General features: G+C 39.0%; 1 protein-coding gene across 1 annotated transcript; it reads right to left on the reverse strand.

Annotated features, from left to right (window-relative positions):
- Nucleotides 1–12,578: 12,578 nt before the first annotated feature.
- GJB7 (gap junction protein beta 7) lies at nucleotides 12,579–16,006 on the reverse strand. Its single transcript, XM_081094015.1, has one exon. The coding sequence runs from the start codon at nucleotides 13,551–13,553 to the stop codon at nucleotides 12,747–12,749; it is 807 nt and encodes a 268-aa protein (XP_080950141.1). The 5' UTR covers nucleotides 13,554–16,006; the 3' UTR covers nucleotides 12,579–12,746.
- Between the last annotated feature and the right edge of the window lie 5,382 nt (nucleotides 16,007–21,388).

Below are 21,388 nucleotides of genomic sequence, written 5' to 3' on the forward strand. Positions count from 1 at the left end.
TCCAGTCAGGGCCTTGTACTTTGGTTTCAGGCAACCAATTGATGTGTCTCTCTCACATTGATGTTTCTGTCCCTCCCACCCTTCCACACTCTAAAAATCAGGGGATCCCTAGCTGGTTTGGTTCAGTGGATAGAGCATCAGCCTGTGGACTGAAGGGTCCTGGGTTCCAGTCTAGTCAAGGGCACATGCCCAGGTTGTGGGCTTGATCCCCAGTAGGAGACGTGCAGGTGGCAGCGGATCAATGATTCTCATCGATGTTTCTATCTCTCCCCCTCCCTTCCTCCCTTGAAGTCAATAAAAAATATATTTTAAAAAATAAAAATCAATGGAAAAAATATTCTCAAGTCAGGATTAACAACAACAAAACAAAATAAAAAAGCAGGGAGGCTTGAAATAGTCCAGGCAAAAAATGATGGGAGCCAGATAAAAGAATGTTAATGGAGGTGAGCAACTAGTGGATGAGAGGTGTTAAAATGTAGAGCAGTAAAGTAGCCTTTTTCAAAATGTTTATTGTAGTGAGATACCAGAGGGTTGGAAGGCGAGGTCTATTCAATGTTTTTTAATATTGAGGTATGAATCACTAAATTAGTGTAGTAAGGAGCACACTTTGGGGAAATTATCTAAAATGGCATTTATTTAGCCAGGACTGATCAGCAGGTGCGCACCAAGGTGGCTTGATTAGCTGTTTACTAATGGTTGTTATTCTGACTGGTCAATTTATCCATCCTAGTTGATTGAATGTATTAATGTTTTGAATATCATCCTGCATTTAAATATTTATTGAATGCCAACTAACTGCACTTTTATTAAAATCTAATCTTATTACTCAAAGTCCCTGACAATTTCTCCAAATACTTAGCTACCTATCACTTTCCTGATGTTTCCATCTCTTTGAACACACGCTAAGCGTCTTCCCCCATCTCAAGGCCTTTACTCATATCATCTCATCTGTCTGGAATGCTTATTCCTGTATTTGTATGGCTGACTCACCCATGAATTCTCATCGGAGATAATTAATAAAATGTCACGCCCATTCTCTATATGTGTTTAATTTTTATATTTATTGTGCCTCACAAATCATTTATTAATCAAGGTGCTCTCATTTCAGTAATCTTCCTATAAATGGGGAGCTCTACACCCATACCACCATTATTTCTTGTCTAGATGTTATATTCAAAACCTCTTACTTCCAAGTCTTGGATTCAACATTCCCTTTCTCCAACCACAATTTTTTTCCAGCTCACCTCGAATTACCGCCACTAAAAAATTCTACCATATCATAACTAATCAATCCTACCACCAGTACTGTCTTACTCTTGGTCAGCTCACTTACTGGCTTATTCATCTTAAGAGACTAGATCCCACTGTTAAACACACTCCCTTGTAAATATCCTGAGACCATGCCGCTCTCTGTAATGATCTAGAAAAATCTCAAAACCTTCTGTCTATTTCTATACAGTTGAATGGGAGAAAATTATTACACCAGGAAGGTTTATCTGAAATCTGCCTGACAGTTTTTTTTATGGTTTTATTGTAACTAACTTCTACAAACTTCCAATGATTTATATATGCTTTCACTCGATATTCTCATTCCCTTTTAACCATTTTCGCCACCAAATTAACAAACCCATCTATATCTGCACTATCTTATACTTACTAAAAACCAACCCCTTCCCATGTAGTCTGGATTCCATCCCCCCTCACTTTCTAAACTTTTAATTACTCATCAAACTTCCTTGATCAAATCATTTATAACAGATTATAAGTATACCATAGTAGCTACTGTTGTTCAAAGAAGGGGCTGCCATTTATTTGGTTCCCGCCATAGCTAATCTAAATTACCTTCGCAGATACCCGTTTCTTGTCTTCTGATTTACTCCCACTTTATATGCCCCTACAGTTCTGAAGTTGCTCTCGTGAGGATCACCAGTCTCTTCCATGGTGCCATATCTATTGGGTTTCTTTTTCTGCCCTCAATCACTGCCTGAGGAGCATTCAGTAGTTTTGATGACTTCTTTGTTGACATTTTTCTCTTGGTTTTTCTTCTTACCCTTTCTGGCTGCCCCATCACTGACTCCAACCCTAGTTCCTCTACTAGCACCTGACCTTTGGCTTGTTGTGTATGTCTCTGTCTTCTCCCTCTAAATGATTTAGTCGGCTCTGTGCAGTTTAGTATTACTAATATATCTGCTGCCCAGCTTTGTACTTCTAAGACCAAACTTTTCTTCGGTCAGGCTTGTACTGGTCCATCTGATAGCTAAGCAAACCACATCCAAATCATTCTGTTTCTTCTCAGTATTCTTAAGTGAAGTCACTGAGTTTCTCAAGATAGCTTCTTTAATGTTGTCATAGTAACCAATTCATGTGCTTTTCCTGTGTTAGGTCACAACAATTATTTCTACTTACTAGGTGAAGAACCCTCTTGCTTCTCTTCTTGTCTCACCCAAGCCACCATTATTTCTTGCCTAGACCACTACAATGTTCTTATAGGCTTTATTTCAGAATATTCCCCACCAGGCAGCTAGGTTGTTTCTTTTTAAGAAATATTTTGGGGGGAGGGGCAGGTTCAGGGAACTCATTCATTGTCTTCACATTGCCCTTTGAATAAAGTGTGGTTTGTTTTACTGTGTCTTCTGCTTCTCTCGAAGCACTTTGTGTTACTCTCCTCTGTCCATTGTGTTCTAGCTATGTTGTTTTCTTTTGACTTTCTCAAACTAGCCCAGCCCTCTGGAGGAGCCGTATTGTACATGGAAGGCTACCTAGGGATAGAGTATATATAGAAAAGGGCCTAGCGCAGTGATGGCGAACTTTCTGAGCTCGGCGTGTCAGCATTTTGAAAAACCCTAACTTAACTCTGGTGCCGTGTCACATATAGAAATTTTTTGATATTTGCAACCATAGTAAAACAAAGACTTATATTTTTGATAATTATTTTATATATTTAAATGCCATTTAACAAAGAAAAATCAACCAAAAAAATGAGATCGCGTGTCACCTCTGACACGCGTGTCATAGGTTCGCCATTACTGGCCTAGCGCTTAACTCCAAGTAACTCATTATTTAAAAGTAGATAAGAAGAAGTAGGAAAGCATGAGACTAGCTTGATGGAAGTATTTTAAGGAGGTGTGTTCAATTCTGTCACATTCTACTAAGGTAAGATAAGGATTGTAAAATATCCATTGGATTTAGTGGTAAGAAAATGATCAGTGACCCTTGCAGTTACTTAGTTTGAATGGAAGCCAGTTTGGGGAGAGTGGAGCCCAACTGTAAACACCTATTTTGGGGATATTTGGTTGTGAAGGAGAGAAGATAGATTCTGGAGGGTATCATAACCTTTCTTAAAATAGAGACAAATAGAACATACTCAAATGTCAATGAGCAGGTGAGGTAAAGGGATTAAGTTGAGAGAAATAACATTTTATAGAATACTTAAGTTTCTGGCTTGGGTAATTGTAAATGGTGATGCTGTTTACCAAGGTAGTACAGTAAGAATAGAATTGACGGGAAGGTTAATGTTCAGTTTGAGGTTCTTGTAGGTCATCAAGGCTCAGAGGAGTAGTGATCAATTCTTTATAGGGGTCTGAAACCATAGTTCTAGAATTTAAACCCTTTGAGGACAAGCATTATTTTTCTTGTATCTCCTGAGATATAGTAAGCTCTTAATACATTTTGCTGGAAGTTGAAAGAAGCAGCAAGCATGTAGGAAAAGATAGATCTCAAGGAGAGAAGCCTGAGGAACACCAGCACTTAATGGGCAGAAAAAAAAAAATAGCAAAGAAGATTCGGGAAGGAAGAGATAGGTGAGAACCAGGAAGTAAGATAAGGGTATACAGAGCATTATGAAAGCCAGAGAGAGAATGATGACGGGTAGTTATACCAAATGCCACCGGGAGAGCAAGTAAGAGTGAGAATAAAGAGGCTACTAGAATTAACCATTGGTGGCCACTGACCTTTAGAGAAGTTTTAGTGGATGCTAAATAATGTTTATTTCCCAATTATGTGCAGTTGTATGGTGAATGGCTAACTAAAGAAATGAAGGCAATGGATTATTAAGTATCTTGCTCTAAAGAAAAGGAACATGGTTAGTACCTGACCTTATTTGAAGGCTTTTAAGATTAGTCTTCGATATTTGTGGATTCTAGAGAGGTACCCATTATAGAGCTCAAAGTTAAAGAAGAGTAGTAGGTAGAACCTGGTCCTAAGAACATAGGTTAAGTGGAAGTATTAGCATTACAAAATAGGAAGGATATCTCTTACACTAAGTCTGTTAAGTAGAAATGTTGAGCTCCTTGCGAGGGGGGAGGAGGGGCACATTCCTGCCCCACAGCAAGCCTTGGAAGGGTAGGAAATCAAAGTATAAATGATGAAGGCATAAGATGAGAATGGGAGAAGGAGCTAAGTAGGAGATATACAGGAATTACTGATCAGCATTTAAGCCTCAGCTGAGCTATGAGAGCACAATCTATGGCACTTAGTGATTAGATAATATATCTAGGAGTTTTCCTTGGTTTGAATGGAGGAAAAAGTTGCATGGTCCTGGTATGGGTAATGCATCATGAATTGGCTGGGGTTAGGGTTAGGAAACAGCCAAGAAGAAAAGGGAGTAGTGAAGGGACTGGAGGTCTTATGCTCTTAAAGGGAGGGTTTCATGAGAATAAGGCCAAGAAATAGGTGTGAGAGACTGGTGGGGCATTGAAATTTAAGATTTTAGGAGTAATGCAGCTTGCAGTGTCTGGAAATGGCCATAGAAGTAGATTCCTGAATTAGAATGTAAAGGCTGTTGCAGTTGAGAAATTCAGAGAACTTTTGGTCTAATATAGTGGACTGTACACAGATGTGTTCAGTAGAAATTGGTTTATGAAGATGGATTAAGAGAGTCCCTCTAGGCTATGTGGCACATGTGAGGAGTTTGGGAAGTTTTCAGAGTATCCACTTGTCCCAAAAGTCTTGGGAGATACAAGTTAAAGTTGCAGAATATAAATTTGTGAAGCAGCAAAGAACAGTCTAGGAGGACCCCTTTTAAAGAGCATAATGAGCAGGATTGGAACGCTTACATGGAGAAAGTCAGGGAGAGGAACTAGAATAGTAAAAATGTAAGTATAGGTAGTAGTAGAAGGTCATCTTTAGTGGCCAAGAGGAAAGGTAAGCTATGAAAGCTAACAGAAATCTGTATCTAGCTTTTCCTGGCCTAGGTTCCATGTATCAAATCTGCTAATGATAGTAACAGTTTATAGTTACTGGCTGGGCACTGTGCTAAGAACTTCCCTTGTATTTCTATTTATTCGTAGACTAACCCTAAGAGTTAGATGCTCTTACCTCATTTTAAGATGAAATTGAAGAAGATGAGGAAAGGCTAGGTGTCGTGCCTAAGGGGTTTACACAGCTATTATGTGACAGAGCTGAGAGTTGAAACCAGATAAACCTATCAGAGATTGTGCATGCCTTGATTTGGAGAGTACGGGCAAGCCAAATGAGGTAACAGATGGCTCAAGTGTCTTTAGCTGGAATGATGCTGTAAAAATTGTTCTGTTAGCTGAAGAAAATTCTCCCCAGGTGAGTAGAAAACAATATTGGGAGATATTTTGTAAATGACTTTGTTGTTGTTGTTAATCCTCACCTGAGGATATTTTTAGAGAGAGTGGGAGTGAGGGAGACAGAAACATCGATTTGAGAAAGACATCGATTGGTTGCCTCCCACATGTACCCTGACCTGGGCTGGTGATTGAGCATGCACATGAGGTACATGCCCTTGATCAGGAATCTAACCCAAGACCCTTCAGTCAGCAGACTGACGCTCTAACTACTGAGCCGAACCAACCAGGGCTGTAGATTACTTTTAAGACCCACTTTTATTTTTATATTTTTTGTTTTCAGTTTAATTGTTTACAAAGGAAAAAAGTTGACCTGGAGCCATGAAAGAGGAGACTATTGTTGAAGGTAGAGAACACAGAATAACAAAGGGCTCAACTCTAGACATCTTCCCTAGAGCTGTGTACTCTTAAACCACAGAAGCTAAGAGAAAAGGCAGTGAGTGAGACACACTGGTGGAAAGATTAAATGGGTTCTGACCAGCACTCTAGTCAGTTGTGTGTTGGGAGCACTATATTGAAACTTGTAATCAGAGGTTTGTTTACTGCCATCTTAGCTACCAGGTTCCTGTGATCCCCCAGATAGCTGCAGGTATGGCAAAAGAATTCACTGCGAAGCTGCACTTACACAGGCTTCAGCGTTACCACACCTGGATCCTTTCAATACCCTCACCTTCCCGCCCCACTGCAGGCTAATTGGGGAACAGGGCATTGGTGATTGATTCAAAATATATGAGGAGTTCAAGCAGTCACTGGGTTTCTGAGGACAGGTGGGTTTAAACTATTCAGGAGCAGAGCATTACCAGGAAACTCTTAATGGGAAACAGGCACCTAGGAGTCGTCATAAGAGGAGTGCCCCCCCCCTCCCCCAACACACACACACACACACACTTTGCCAAGCCAAAGTAGCCCCTTTTATATGGAGGCTTCCAGATGCTAATCAACACCTAGACACAGGATGGTAAGGGGGTTGGAATATACCAAGAATCAATCTGTTACCTATTTCTGGTAAACTTGAAGTCAATACAGTCCAAATGTTCAAACAGCTAGGTCATTTTGGTCATTCTTTAAAACTTACATAGATAAACTTACCATATTTACTTACTTGAAAATTTCAAAATCAGCCTAATGTTTTTAGTAAATTATGGCTACTTAAAACTGGAGCATTACAGTTTTCACTGAAGTATATATACCCTCAAAGGAAATTTTGGATCCCATGATAGAAGTTGGGTGTTACTGCTGCAGTGTAAAATATAATTCTCAAGCCTTCCCCATCAGAACAGGAGAATTAGGAACCCCATTTTATAGATGAATACTGACATGGGCAAATTAACAAAGCAGGTCTGGTCCCTGGTTCAAAATGCTTTCTCTGCTGTCCAGCTTGTTGAAGGTATTACCATTTCAAAGCAGGATAAAGGTGGTTGAGTGTCAGGATTGTATAGGGAAATATTCATTGCAAGTATGAGAAGCATACTTATTTCAGTAAGAAAGTTAAAATTGTAAGTTCTATTGCATCTCAAGCATACATAGGTGTCTTACACTTTAGTTTTTTAAATGTAGTCTATAATATAAAATGAGAAACTGAAAGAAACAATTCTAGTTTGTTCCAGTACAAGTTGATCCCACACCAGCTCCCAGCCAAAGTAGATGAGTCAGATGTATGAAAGGCAAAAAACAGCTGCTTTGCTAGGAGTGAAATATTCAGAATATTCTATTTGATAATGGTCTGGGTCTTTCCAACACTAAGTTATGGTTGTGTGTAATCATTGACCTTTTAACTGTATGACTCCTGTGTATGTACCTGACAATGAGGGAAAAAAATCTGAATTTTTATTTTAAATCTATGGTTGGAACCCAGTATTCCTAGTGGCTTGGCTATGATTTTTGTTTGTTTTTCTATTTTTCTTTCACTGACTAAGCTATAGCATCTGTATAGGCAGTTTTTCTCAGAAGTGGACATTGAAGTGAAGGGCAGACATGATCCTGCAGAGCCTTCAAGCCTGGTATGTACATTGAATTGTGTGCTCAGTAGAGCAGCAGTTACAAATTGCTGAACTCCCAATATCCTGGGGCAGGTCATAGGAAGCCCAAGACTGATTCTGGCTCTCTCTAGAAAAGACACTACATAATAATAAATAGCCATGTGTCAGACACTACTTTGAGCTCCTCACATGTTAACTCATTCAATCAACCACAAAAGGAAAGTAGCTGACATGAGAGTTTATTGTCAGTTTTAATTTACGTGCCTGGCTCATCTAAGAAATCCATGTATTCTTAAGCTAGCAATCCTTAGAAAACTGCTTGAAGGAAATTTTATATAGTAGTCACAATACTTTGTATGTGCGTGTGTATCTTCAGCAGAGAAAGCAGACATTGTTCTCAATTTCATAATGTCAGAGTGAAAGAAAGACCATGTCATTATTTGGACTTGGTAAAATCTACATGTAAATCCTGTTATTACCTTACTTTCCCATCACATTGGCTTCAACAAAAGAAGTTAAATGCACTCCTTTTCAGGAAATGTATGAACGTTCTATTTAATAAGTATTCAGATGTTTTTTGATCACTTGTCTCACAGAGCGTTTGTTTAAAATTAGGTAATTCATGTGTAGCTAGCCAGCATCTGCTTTCTGACTTAAGGCTTATCAGCCTTTGCTGGAAGAAAGTTGGTCTTGATTGACATTGCAGGTGTCATTAACTTACATGCTGCATATAAAGTAAGTTTAAAAGTGTGGCCCTAGCCAGTTTGGCTCAATGGTTAGAACGTTGGCCTGTGGACTGAAGGGTTCCAGGTTCGATTCCAGTCCAGGGCACGTGCCCGGGTTGCAGTCTCCATTCCCATGTGGGAGATACAGGAAGTAGCTGATCAGTGATTCTCATCATTTGATGTTTCTCTCCCTCTCCCTCTCTGACATCAATAAAAATATATTTAATAAATAAAAATAAAAGTGGATGTGAGTGTGTATAAAGCTCATCAATTTCATAGGCCTTACCATAGGTGTTGCTTAGATATTGAGCTGCACAGGAATAAGAGGCCACAAGATGGCAAGCTAACACTGGAAATGGGTGTATAGCTAAGTTCTGGACATTGGAAGAGAAATTACCTTTCCATTTTTTTATTTCTATTCTATAGAGATGTGGGCTAATAATGTGGTCATCTGTATTTTTGAATACTTAAAATATGCTAGCTGAACAGTTACTGAAGTATAGTTTTAAGAATCGGGAGATGACTAGACGACTGTTTATAATGGATACAGGCTAAAGCCACTTTGTATGGATTATAGATATTTTTAACTTTTTCCAAAGCACCAGTCAAAAGTCTTGTTTTGTTTTGAATAAACGGTAGTCACTCTACTTCCTCTACATGCAAAGGAGACTTGGAAATGTGCCTTTGCTCAGGTGGACATATTGCCACCTCCAACAAAATCAGTTAGTACCTAGTTGTCTAATACGGTTTTTAAAAATGGGTGTGACACAGTTAATCATTACATGGGATACCAGTATTTCAAATATATTTGAAACAATTTTATACAGGAAATCTCTGGAAGATTCGATTTGGAGTTTTAAAAAAATGAAATCTTGCTGTTACTTTATGTAACATTAGGCAAGTTGCTATATCATTTTGAGTTGTAGTCTTCTGATTTGTAAGTATTGTAAAGATTTCTTCCAATTTCAGAATGCTATGACTTTTTAGTTTGCACAACATAGTTTTGCTGTAAGATTTATGAAGATGTTAATTATTGCTGCACATCTACTGCGGGTGAACTCTGAAGGTATGATGAAGGATGTGGCTCTTGCCTGCATGTAAGATGTTCATAATTTAGATTGGGATACAAGTGTATAAGCCAATAATATAGGGGCAAGTGATATAATGAAACCATTTTGTGAATTATAATATCTGACATTTTAAATAACCTTTATGTGCCAGGGTTTTGCATGGATCATCTCATATACTCTCTTTAACAACCCTATGTGATAGGTATTATTTATCTCCATTTTATATCAAAAGTTTGCTCTCTGGTAGAAATATTTGATCCAAGCCTTGAAATGAAATTAGAATTTCTCAAGGTGGAGAAAAGAATGAAATCATACATAAGTACCTTACATATCACTATAATGTCATGATTTTAAAGAAGATAAATCTTACTATAACCAGTTCTGTGGAACTGCCTAAAGTGTTCATTGTAATGAGGTATGTTGCTATTTATGTACATGAAATTTTTTTAAGGTGATTCTCTATTAAACAGATCTTTCTGTGGTATCAGGTTTATATAGTGCTATAGCCAATACAAAGTCTCATTTTGCCATTACCCAATATATATGTTCTAGTTATGAAAACCATAGGATGTTGAAGAGCTAAAAGGAAATTTGGAGGTGATCAAGCTATACCTCCCATATAAATCCAGGATTTTTGTTATTGTTGTTAATCCTCACCCAAGGATATTTTTCCATTGATCTTTTAGAGAGTGGAAGAGAGAGGGAAAGACAGAGAGAAACATCAATGTGAGAAAAACACGTTGCGAGGAGCCTGTAACCAAGGTACATGCCCTTCACCGGAATCGAACCCAGGATCCATTGGTCCATAGGCCGACAGTATCCACTGAGCCAAACCAGTTAGGGCTAAATCCAGGAATATTCTTGATTTCCTCTTTCAGTGTTAGGGATCTACTACATCAGACAATCATTTTGTTGTGAGGCAGTTCAGTTTAACATTTCTGTATTAGGGAAGCATCTTTATCTCTGATTTTCAGCTATTGGTTCTAGTTCTGAAGCCTTGGGAATTGATAAGCTGTTTGTCTTTCAAGTGTTGGGAAAATCATTCCCTATAGTCTGCACACAAACATCTACTAACACAGGATTAAGTTAATTTTTTCCCAGTAGTTTCTTACTATGCTTTTTCATGTGAAAATGACAGACAGCTAAAACTCAGGGATTTATTTATGTCATGAGCTAATATCAATCCTAGTCTCATATTAAGATTTTAAATCTTGATGCAGAATGATTACTGGTTCCATTTCACCTGAATTCTACTGAGATTTTTAATCCTGTTTTGTTTCGGCACCCAACATACTTGTCATTTATTTTGTCTTTAGTAGATATGGCTTCTGTGTCTTCTGAATCACTAATGTGAATGTAGTCAGGAACTGGTTTTGGCCACAAGTAAGAGACTAATGAGAGAGTGGGGGGGGGGGGGGGGCGGGGAGTGCGGGGTAGGGGGGAGAGAGAGAAAGAGAGAAACAAGGAAAAGACACCGGGTGAAAGTTAAGGTTTCTTATAATGAAAACAAAACCGTGAAGATAGGTGGTTCAGGCTGATAGGGCAATTTCATAATGGCTTCAATGTCCCAGGAGTTTTTTGCTCCATCCAGGTCTAGCTTCCATCCTCAAAATCACTTCGTGGTAGAAAGATGTTCACTGCAGTTCTAGCTATGATGTCTCAGGCAGGAAGGAGTGGGGGAGTGAAAAGATGCATGCAAGCTAGGTCAGCCTCCCTTTTATTTTTTCTCAGAGAATACTGTCAACCTGGTAGTTTTGATAAGGTAATTACATCATTGCCTACATGCAAAGGAGACTTGGAAACCTGCTTTTTAGCTGGCACATTGCCATCCCCAACAAAATCAGAATTCTCTTAGGTGAAAAGGAGTAAATACTGGGTAGACAAAAGATGGGAAGAGGCAACAGGGACAAAAATATTAGAAAGATTCAGTTTCTAAGTACAGAGACCTAAGTTGTGGGGATACAAGGATACAAAGAGGTGAATAAGATAAAATATTTGACCTAGCTACAGTCAGTAGTCTTTAATGTCACCAAACTAATGTAATTAGAGGCAATCTTCTCTAAGAAGATTGGTTTTTCACATTTGCTAATCTTTCACAGAAAGATCTCAAATTACTGCATTTACTTCCTTTGAGGTAAATGATAAATGCTTTATCAGTGAAACCACTTGCTAACCTAGTGGTTAATGCTTTTTTTAGTAGTGGGGTTAATGATCATCAATTTAGTTAATGACATTTTTGTAGCAAAAATTTGGAAATTGTATTGCTTAATATTTGTCTCGTCTTGACCCAATCTATTGCACAGTGACTTTTTGCTGAAGGATAGGAATCTGGAGTCCACTTCTTCAACTTCCTATTATTCTGTACAAACAAGTGGGCTCATCTCCAATTCTATGCCACTCTGTCTATTTCTGCTCTGATTGGAGGCCCATAGCACACAATTTTCCATTCTAGAGGGAGGGGAGATGTATTAATAAATTGCAGGCAAGCTGTGACATTGTATGATACATTGTGAATCCCTGATCATAAAAGGTCCAATAATATGGAAATGTATAATGTATTTTCAAGTTCTATGGTTAGAGAGAAGTGTTAAATCAAATGGGCATATTCTTTTTCTGGATCCTCCCCCACTCCCTATAAATGTGCTTTTTCTGTGGGACCTGCCGTCCATCATGACTCTAGGGCAGTGGTTCTCAACCTGTGGGTTGCGACCCCTTTGGCGGTCAAATGACCCTTTCACAGGGGTCGCCTAAGACCATCCTGCATATCAGATATTTACATTATGATTTATAACAGTAGCAACATTACAGTTATGAAGTAGCAACGAAAATAATTTTATGGTTGGGGTCACAACATGAGGAACTGTATTTAAAGGGCCAGAAGGTTGAGAACCACTGCTCTAGGGTGACCCTTTCCGATGTCCAGGGGCACCTAAACTGCAGGGTCGTGGGCTCTGTGGTCTTTTCCCCAGGCTGGGCCTTCTCACTTAAATAGGCTCCTGTGCCCCTAGTTAGCAGCCACCCCGCCCTCCCCAGCCTTTCTCTGCAAGGATTGGGTGGGGCTGCGTGAGTGGAGCTGTGGCTGCTGCTGAGGCACCTTGGAGGACATCACGTTTGTCAGAAGTGTCACTTATACTTTCCACTTGACAGACCGAAGCACTTAGAAGGATGCTGTTAGCTGGGTTTCTTCAGACTAATTGGCAATTAACTATTCAAAAACAATTCATGAACCCTGCAGCAAAACAAGGAGACCTCTGTTTGGTGTATGTGATCGAGCACATACTGAAAATTTTATTAATTCCTCCCAAATTACATGAAGGCTGATACCCTTTGTTTCCCATCCCAGGCTAGTTCTTGCTTAGAATGGATGCAGGTTTTCTTTGTTTAACCTTCTAGTGTGTTGCAAAGTAGCTTTGTTTCACTTTCCCGAGTTGTGCTTATGGCAGAGGCTGAATGGTGATTCTGGAGTAGCGGAGGGGCCCCTACCTCACCACATTCAACATATCTGAGGTTGGGGCACTCACACACTGAGAACTTGGGTCTTTTAGAGTATTTTTGGAGACAGCACTTAAGAAGGCACTTGAGAATTAAAAAGCTCAGTTCAGTGAAATTCAACACAATACACAGGCATGAGGTAATCACCATGAAGAGGATGAAGATGGTTTTCTCGGTGGGTCTGGACATGAAGCAGTCCACAGTGTTGGGACAAGGCTTCAGATCACACTTCATAAGGTAAGGAACACTGAAGCCATCATACAGCTTGTAAAATAAAACCAAGAAGCCAATTTCAAAACCAAGTTTAACAATGAGGCTGATAAGGTAAGTGTACCACAGGCCCCCATCCATCGTACCTAGGCTAACATATAGTTTCTTTCTGTGCCTTTTCTCTCTACCCTCACGATAGGCTACATGTAGAACCACCAGAAGTGAAGGCGTGGAGACCATGATCAGTTGTAAGGCCCAAAGTCTGACCTGGGAGATGGGGAAGAAGTAGTCAAAACACACGTTTTCACAACCAGGCTGTCTAATGTTGCACTCAAACTCTTTCTGCTCATCTTTCCACACATGCTCTGCTGCCACCATGTAGACCAGCAAACGGAAGATGAACACAACAGCCAGCCAAATCCGCCCAATCCCAGTTGAGTGTTTATTTACTCCACTTAGGAGGTCTCTGAGGAATATCCAACTCATAGCGTAGGCTCAAAAGAAGACAAGATTCTGAAAAAGAAAATTTCATCATGATTCATTTATTTTTATTCTACTGATCATTTATTTCTACTGTCTTACCTGATTATGGAATTGTGGGAAGTAAACTCAAACTTCTACATTACAACAACTTCGGATGTTGAGGGCTCCCTAAGAATCCCTAAGGATATGCTCTCTTTCATACAAGGGGATGACATAACTGACCCACATTTGTAACTGATCCCATGCCTAGTTTAATTAGGAATATGGTTGGTCATCCCACACATACTACCCTGCTTTCAAACAAATCCTTTTAGTTGATTGCTTCTCTCTAAGAATGGGTTCTGTGGCTGACCTGGAAAGAATTGGATGTAAATCTCTAGGTTACCTTGGTACTTTGAGATGTCTCTTGCATGCCAGCTTCTTGAAGTTGTTGTCTCTACTCACTTTCCCTAATTTGTCAAAGTACTTCCCCAACCCTTAAAGGTTATTCCCTGCCCCTACTTCCCCTCATGTTCTGACAGAGCTCACCTAGTGAAAAGTGAGCTCTGTCAGGGCTCACAATATCAACTTTCTCAGACCCATGCTTCCTCATCCCTCCAGACCTACTTACATCCATGCCCAACTTATCTTCTTTGCCGAGTTTGGAGGGAGAGGTCAGTCTCCTCTTGCCTCAAAATGATCATTCCAGCTCTTCATCTATTATTGATCTGTCCACTTTCCCTACCCTTTGATTTCCTTAGCTGGTTGACTATCATTACCAACAACCAAGCACCCAAGTCAGGAATCTCATAACCATTCTAGACTCCTCTCATGACCCTTTTTTAATTGCTCACCAAGTTCTGATTCTTCCTAGTTATTTCTCAAATTTATCTCCAAGTCACTGCTGAAATCTTTCTGATCTGTACAGCCCTCCCAGTGTCATCATCTATCTCTTCCCTTGTCCTCCTAGTACATACTTGATGCTGCTTAATTCTCTTGTGCTTCTCTCCATCTGTTTTGCTTTTATTCCCTATAAAAAGCCTTTTTCATTTCAGTTACATTTACTTTCTGGCACTCTCTGCTTCTGTCTTGTTCATAATTGAACTTGTGGGCTGGGCCCTGGTTTGTGTTTGTTGGGCCCATCATATGCTCAGCGCTGTCTGTCCAGTGCTTTTGAGTTGGTTTCTCCCAACCACTCTAGAAAGTGGGGTTTGTTTATGGTGGTTTTGGTTTTGGTTGTTAATATTTTTCAGGTGAGAAAGCAGACTCTGAAAAATGCTGCTTTCCCAAGGTCACACAATAAGGTGCAGAGCAGGGTTCAAATCCAATCTCCATTATTTTCAGTTAAAGGTGCAAGAAATGTATTAGGTAAAATGCCTGTGAAAGAGAACAGGGAGGAAGCTGGGAAAGGCTTGGAAAACCATCAGACCATGATGCAAGTCTGACCCCAGGAAAGGAAGAAATGAAGGTTGGGTAGAAGTGACAGACTGCAATGCAATCTTTTTTTTAAAATTATTTTTCAACCACAGTCCACCTTCAGCATTATTCCACATTGGTTTCAGGTGTACAGCACTGTGGCCAGACAATCACATACCTCACAAAGTAATTTTCATTTTTTTAAAACAGGGTTTCTCAACAGTTGCACCATTGATATTTTGGGCTGGAAATTTCATTCTAGCAGCTGTCCTGTGTATTGTGGAGTGTTGAGCAGCATTCCTGGCCTCTGCCACCTCCTGTCCCCACTGTGACAACCAAAAATGTCTCTAGACATTTCCAAATGTACCCTGGAGAAATGAGGCAAAATCTCTGCAGTTGAAAACTGCTGCTCTTAACTTGCTACTATAATCAGACGATGTGGGTTAGAGCTCCTGGTCTGCCACTAACACACTCTGTTATGTCTCAGGTGAAAATCTTGCCATTTCAGGTCCTGTTTCCTATTACAGAAATAATTACATCTTATTTTCTTCATAGACTCAGCCAAAAGAGTACCATGGAAATGATGCTGTGAAGGGAACGTGGGGGTTAAGAAATTTGGGGTATTGTTATAACAGCACACCTGTTGGAGCACATCACATTATCTCCTGAGGGAACAATGAGTAGCAGCCCACACGCTACAGCCCCAAGGAGATGTATGAAGGTTAAGAGCTGTTTTCAGAGGAAACAAAGGTACATGTACACAATGCTCTATTCAGTAGGGAATTAATACTCGAATGTCCTTGGTTTCAGAACACAAACAAAATTGTATTAAGTAAAAAGGATTCTCAAATCCACCTGAAAGGTTAATGTCTCCGTGAATTATTAAAACAAAGCCCCAAAGGTTACAAAGGAATAAAAAAGTATTATGTTTCCTCATGGCGTGTCATTGGGCATTTGTCCATATTACTCAAGTGGATATTTATGTAATGTTCCAAAACATTTGAAAGTACTCTGTTGGGCATGTTAGAAAAGGGAGGAAGATAAGAGTGGATACAGACTATTCTGCTAAAAGAAAAGCAGTTAAAAAAAAAAAAAGTATTTGAACAAAATCCAAAGGTTGATATTGTTAAATGTGTCAGGATTATGAGTTTCATTGGACTGATAAATGTCCAACCTATTTTGAAATTCTCTGCTGAAGAGGCAATGGTTTTTCTCAGGAGGGAGGGGTGTTCTAATGTTAGTTCACTTTTAACAGCTGTTTGGCATAAGTGAAATAAGCCTGGGCACAGGGTTGACTCCTTGGGTTCAAGTCCACGTTCATCTGTGATAATAGTACCTACCTCCTGGGCCTCAAAACAGAGTCTGACACATTGTGTGTGGGTGCTCAATAAGCAATATATGCTTTTTTTCATTAAAACCTTCCTTGATGTCAAAGTAAAGTCTTTTCAATTGCAAGTTAAATTTGTGGGTTTTTTTTCTCTAGCTCTGTTCCTGTGAAGGTGAAAAATAGGAATCTCCATTTAATAGCCTGTTAAGCATTTGAAAGCAGTAAGTGAAGTCATTAGCTCAAATATTTTTGTATTTTAATGCACAAGATATTTTAATAAAGATCTTTAGTTTATCCCTTTCATTAAATCATCAAGGATTACTCCCAATTTTTAAAAGAGTTTCCACTTACCAGTTCTAATGAAGCAATTCTATGATTTTCTCCTCTTAAGAAGTAGCAGTTTACTGCCCAGGAATTCAATCTGGAAAATTCGGTTAATCAAATACTTTCAGAAAGTAAATATTCAATTCTTGATATCAGGGAATAATTTTGGAAAGTTGCAAAATTCCCCCAAACATTTTATGTAAATTAAAAGTAGGGGTGAGAAGCCGGTGCTGGGACAAGCAGATTTTCACATGCAAAAAAATAAAGTTGGATTCCTACCTCACCATTTAAAAAAATTTCAACTCAAAAATGGATCAATAATCTAAATATAAGAGCTAAAACCATAAAAGTTTTCAAAGAACACATAGTGGTAAATATTTATGATCTTGGATTTGGTAAAGGATTCTTAGATATGACACCAAAAGCATGAGCAACAACAACATATAGATAAATTGGACTTCATAAAAAACTTTTGTTCTGCCCTGAGAAGTGTTACTAAGTGGTTAGAGCATTGGCCTGCACACGGAAGGGTCCTGGGTTCAACTGGGTTGCAGGTTCGATTCCCAGCCCCAGTCAGGACATGTTCTGGAGGCAACCAATCGACATGTCTCTCTCACAACAGTGCTTCTCTCTACCCCACCCCCGCCCGCCTGCCTTTCCCTCCTCCCTCCTTTCCACTGTCTCTGAAAAGCAATTGGAAAAAACAACAATATCCTCAGGTGAGGATTAATAACAACAATAAAACTTGTTCATCAAAGAACATTATCAGGAAAGTAAAAAACAGCAACCTACAAAATGAGAAAAAATAAGTCATATATCTGGTAAGGGCTTAATATTTAGAATATATTTTAAAATTCCTAAAACTCAATTACAAAAAGACAACTCAATTTTAAAATGGGCAAAACCTGAATAAACATTTCTCCAAAGAAAATATGCAAATGACCAGTCCACCCAGGAAAAGATCCAACATCATTAGTAACTATGGAAATGAAATCAAAACTGCATGAGATACCACTTCACACTTACTAGGATGGGTATAATCTTTAAAAGGTAAACTAACAAGTGTGGGCAAGGATGGTGGAGAAATTGGAATCCTGTACAAAACTGGTGGAAATGTAAAATGGTGCTGCCACTGTGAAAAACAATTTGGCGGTTCCTCAAAAAGCTAAACATAGAATTACCTTATGACCCAGCAATTCCACTTCTGGATAAATATCAAAAAATGTTTTTTGAAAACAGGCTCTCAAAGAGATGTTTGTATGCCAAGATTTATTACAGCATTATTTCCAGTAGCCAACAGGTAAACACGACTTGTTACATCAACAGATGAATGGATAAACAAAATTATTCAGTCAGAAAAAGGAAGTAAGTTCTGCTACATGCTACAGCAAGTATGAATCTTAAAGAAGACATTATGGTAAGTGAAATAAGACACAAAAGGATAACAATTGTATGATTCCACTTATATGAAGTATCTAGCAAACTCCTAGAGCTAGAAACTAGATTAGACATTACAGGTACCAGAAGGAAGAAAAAAATGGATAGTTATTGCTTAATGATTACAGAGTTTCAGGTTGGGGTTGAAAATTTTTTGGAAATAGTAGTGATGGTTGCACAATACTATAATTGATGTTACTGAATTGTACACTTAAAATGATCAAAATAAATTTTGTTATGTATATATTTTTACCAATACAGTGGGGCCTTGACTTACAAGTGTCCCGACTAACGAGTTTTTCGAGATATGCGCTGTCTCTCAGCCGATTTTTTGCTTTGAGTTGTGAGCTAAAATTCGGGTTATGAGCCAGCTTCAGGTACCCCACCGCTAGTTGGCGCAGCGAACGTCACAGTGAACGCCACAACATCAGCCCAGCATCACGTGTCTCACTCGTTCATTGTTGATTTGACATACGAGTAATTTGAGTTACGAGCTCCGTCACGGAATGAATTAAACTCGTAAGTCAAGGCCCCACTGTATATATATATTATTTCAAATAAGTTCCCCAAAAATGTGGGTGGGAAGATGCCTATTTGGAATATAAGGGAACAATAGTGGTTTAAATGACCTGAACATTTATGGAGAACTGTTTATATAGAAAATGAAAATAGGGAGAAAAGGAGAAATAACAAAATATTAATCCTTATCAATGAAAAAAAGTTCTTATATCTCCTTTTCACAATTTTTTGTGGTGCCAATAATGTTTTTTACAAAAAGAACATACACTTGAAGAAAATAAACTTAATAAAAATGAACCATACAATATCAGAGCTATTACTATTCTCTGCGTGTATGTGTTTGTGACGGTTGAGCAAGGCTGTTTATAGAATAAACGTTTACAAAGCCAAAGTATATTAATATACTTATTAATATATATCAGGAAGGTTACCAGGTAGGAAAATTATGTGCTGAATCATTTTCAATCTTCCTTGCCTGCACAGATATGTCAGTGACTCCCCAAATGTCCAGTCCAGACCTCTCACCTCTGAGCTACAGCTGCCTCCTTGTTATCTGTCCTAGGATGTCATCTCATAAACTGAAAGCGTCCCAAAGTGAACCCTTGCTATTGCTCCTCCACTTTCCACCTCCCCCAGAGCACTGTCTGCCTCCAGTGCTCTCTACCTCAGTAGATCACACCAGTACCCACCCACATGTTGAAACGTGGAAATTGTTCTTCACCTCCTCTCTGCTCCAAACCCCACATCCAATCTCTATTCAAGTCGGAAGTTTCTACCTTTGAAACGTATCCCAAAACTTCTGCTCACTCTTTTTGTCGGCACTACCACCACCCTAATCCAAGCCACCCTCAGTTCCTGCCTGGTACACCATAATAGCTTCTTATCTATCTCCCCTTTTCTCATTCTTGACCTCTTCCAACTCATTCTTCACTTTATAACCCGATTAACATTTTAAATGGAGGTTGTATGGTCTCATTTCTCTGCTTAAAGCTGTAACAGGGTTTCCCATTGCAGTTAAGGTAGGAAAAAGGCCAAATACTTCGCTGGAAGGCAAAGCCCTGCATGGTGGTGCCCTTGCCTGTCTGTCCACCCCATCTTGCACATCTCCAGGATACGCTGAATTCGGGCATGCTCCTCCTCCTTCACTTCCCCTTTAGACCTAGGTCCACTTGTTCCTTCACCTGGATCGGAGAGGTCTTCCCTGACTCCACCAATCTAACTTCGGTCTTCCTTGGTATTCTTGTTTATAATATTGGCCTTCTTTCCTTCATTCCACTTACACTTATTTATATGAGCAATATCTGTATAGACTGTGTGTTCTCTGAGAGAGGGACTAGGGTTGTCAAATTGAGTGAATAAAGGCATAGGATATCCAGTTAAATTTGAGTTTTAGGTAAACAATGAATAATTTTCTAGTGTAAGTGTGCCTGCTATCCAATATTTGGGATTACTTATACTAAATAAGTATTCATTGGAAATTAAATTTAACTGGGCAATCTCATATATTTTATTTGGCAACATAAGCAAGTATCCTCATTGTCCACTATGGCACACCCCGGGCCTAAATAATGAATGGGAACACAGCCTCTCTAGATCTTAGAAACTTCTCCAGGAACACTTGGGGACCTCAACCATTTTTCTCCTTGTACCCAGCCTCTCTACCTCTACCTGAATTAAGTGTCACTCCATTTCCCATTCAACTCGGCATTCCTGTTCTGAGGTCCCCATTTCCTCTAACTCCTAGTTGGACTTGAGATCCAGACCATCCTGCTCCATCTCTGTAAGAAAAGCAAGTGGGAGATGTCCCCAGCATCTTGTCTACCAACACTGGCCAACACCCACTTTGGTCAGATGGTTCATCCTCCCGGCTCTGCCTACCCCTGTCTCCCATCTCAAGCCCACAGGTCATTTTCATCTTCATGCTCCTCCTCCTCTCTGCCCTCCCTCCTCCTCATAGCCTTTCAAGTTGTGACTTTTCTCTCTTCAGATTTTGTAGCTCCTTCTAAGCCTCAGAACATATTTTAGCATTTGATGATATAACATCTTAACTAGTTTTATATAGATTGTTTCTCCCCAAAGAATCTTATATGTTGTTTGGAGTTGAAAACCATATTTTCTACTTGTTTTGTATCCTCCAAAGTGCATAGCATAGAGTAGCTGTTTAATAAATACTTATTAGCTACATTTAACTAAAAAAAAAAAAAAAAAAAAAAAGCAAATTTGAATCTCAGGTGAAGTATTCGGTCTCAAACTTCTTTCCTCTTTCCTATAAAATAACTAACTACTCATATAGTCTTCAAGAGCCTTAATTCTTCCCACTGACCACACTAAGAGATTCAGCTAAAAAATGAGAAATTAAAGTTATTTTCATATCACTTGGTTGTCATATCTAATATTAACATTGATGATTAGGAAATATCTATTCATTTCTATTTACTCAAATAATTCAAGTCTTAAACTGATAGCAACAGTAGTCTTCATGATTGGCACCAATGTCGATTCAACTGTTTAATAATTTTATTAACAATCCCAAATGAATTTGGCAAACTCCATAGCCTTCAAGCCAAATTAAGTTTACCACCTGTTTTAAATACAGGGTTGTGTTTTGGGAAACAGCCATGCCCATTCACTTCTTATTGTCTATATTTGCTTTCATGTTAAAATAGCAGAGTTGAGTAGTTGCAATGGAGCTAGCATGTATGGCCCTCAAACCATAAAATATTTACTATCTCACCCTTTGCAGAAAACGTTGACTGACATCTGATATTTACATCATATTTAAATTCATAGAACATTACAGAACTTTTTAATTATCTGGGCTAAACAACACATGTTG

Source organism: Myotis nattereri (genome assembly GCF_964212035.1).
Source record: "Myotis nattereri genome assembly, chromosome: 6".
Classification (NCBI taxonomy): domain Eukaryota; kingdom Metazoa; phylum Chordata; class Mammalia; order Chiroptera; family Vespertilionidae; genus Myotis; species Myotis nattereri.

Bases quoted from the DNA above. Each gene is read 5' to 3' on its own strand.
- GJB7 (XM_081094015.1), bottom strand. From the start codon at position 13,553: ATGAGTTGGATATTCCTCAGAGACCTCCTAAGTGGAGTAAATAAACAC.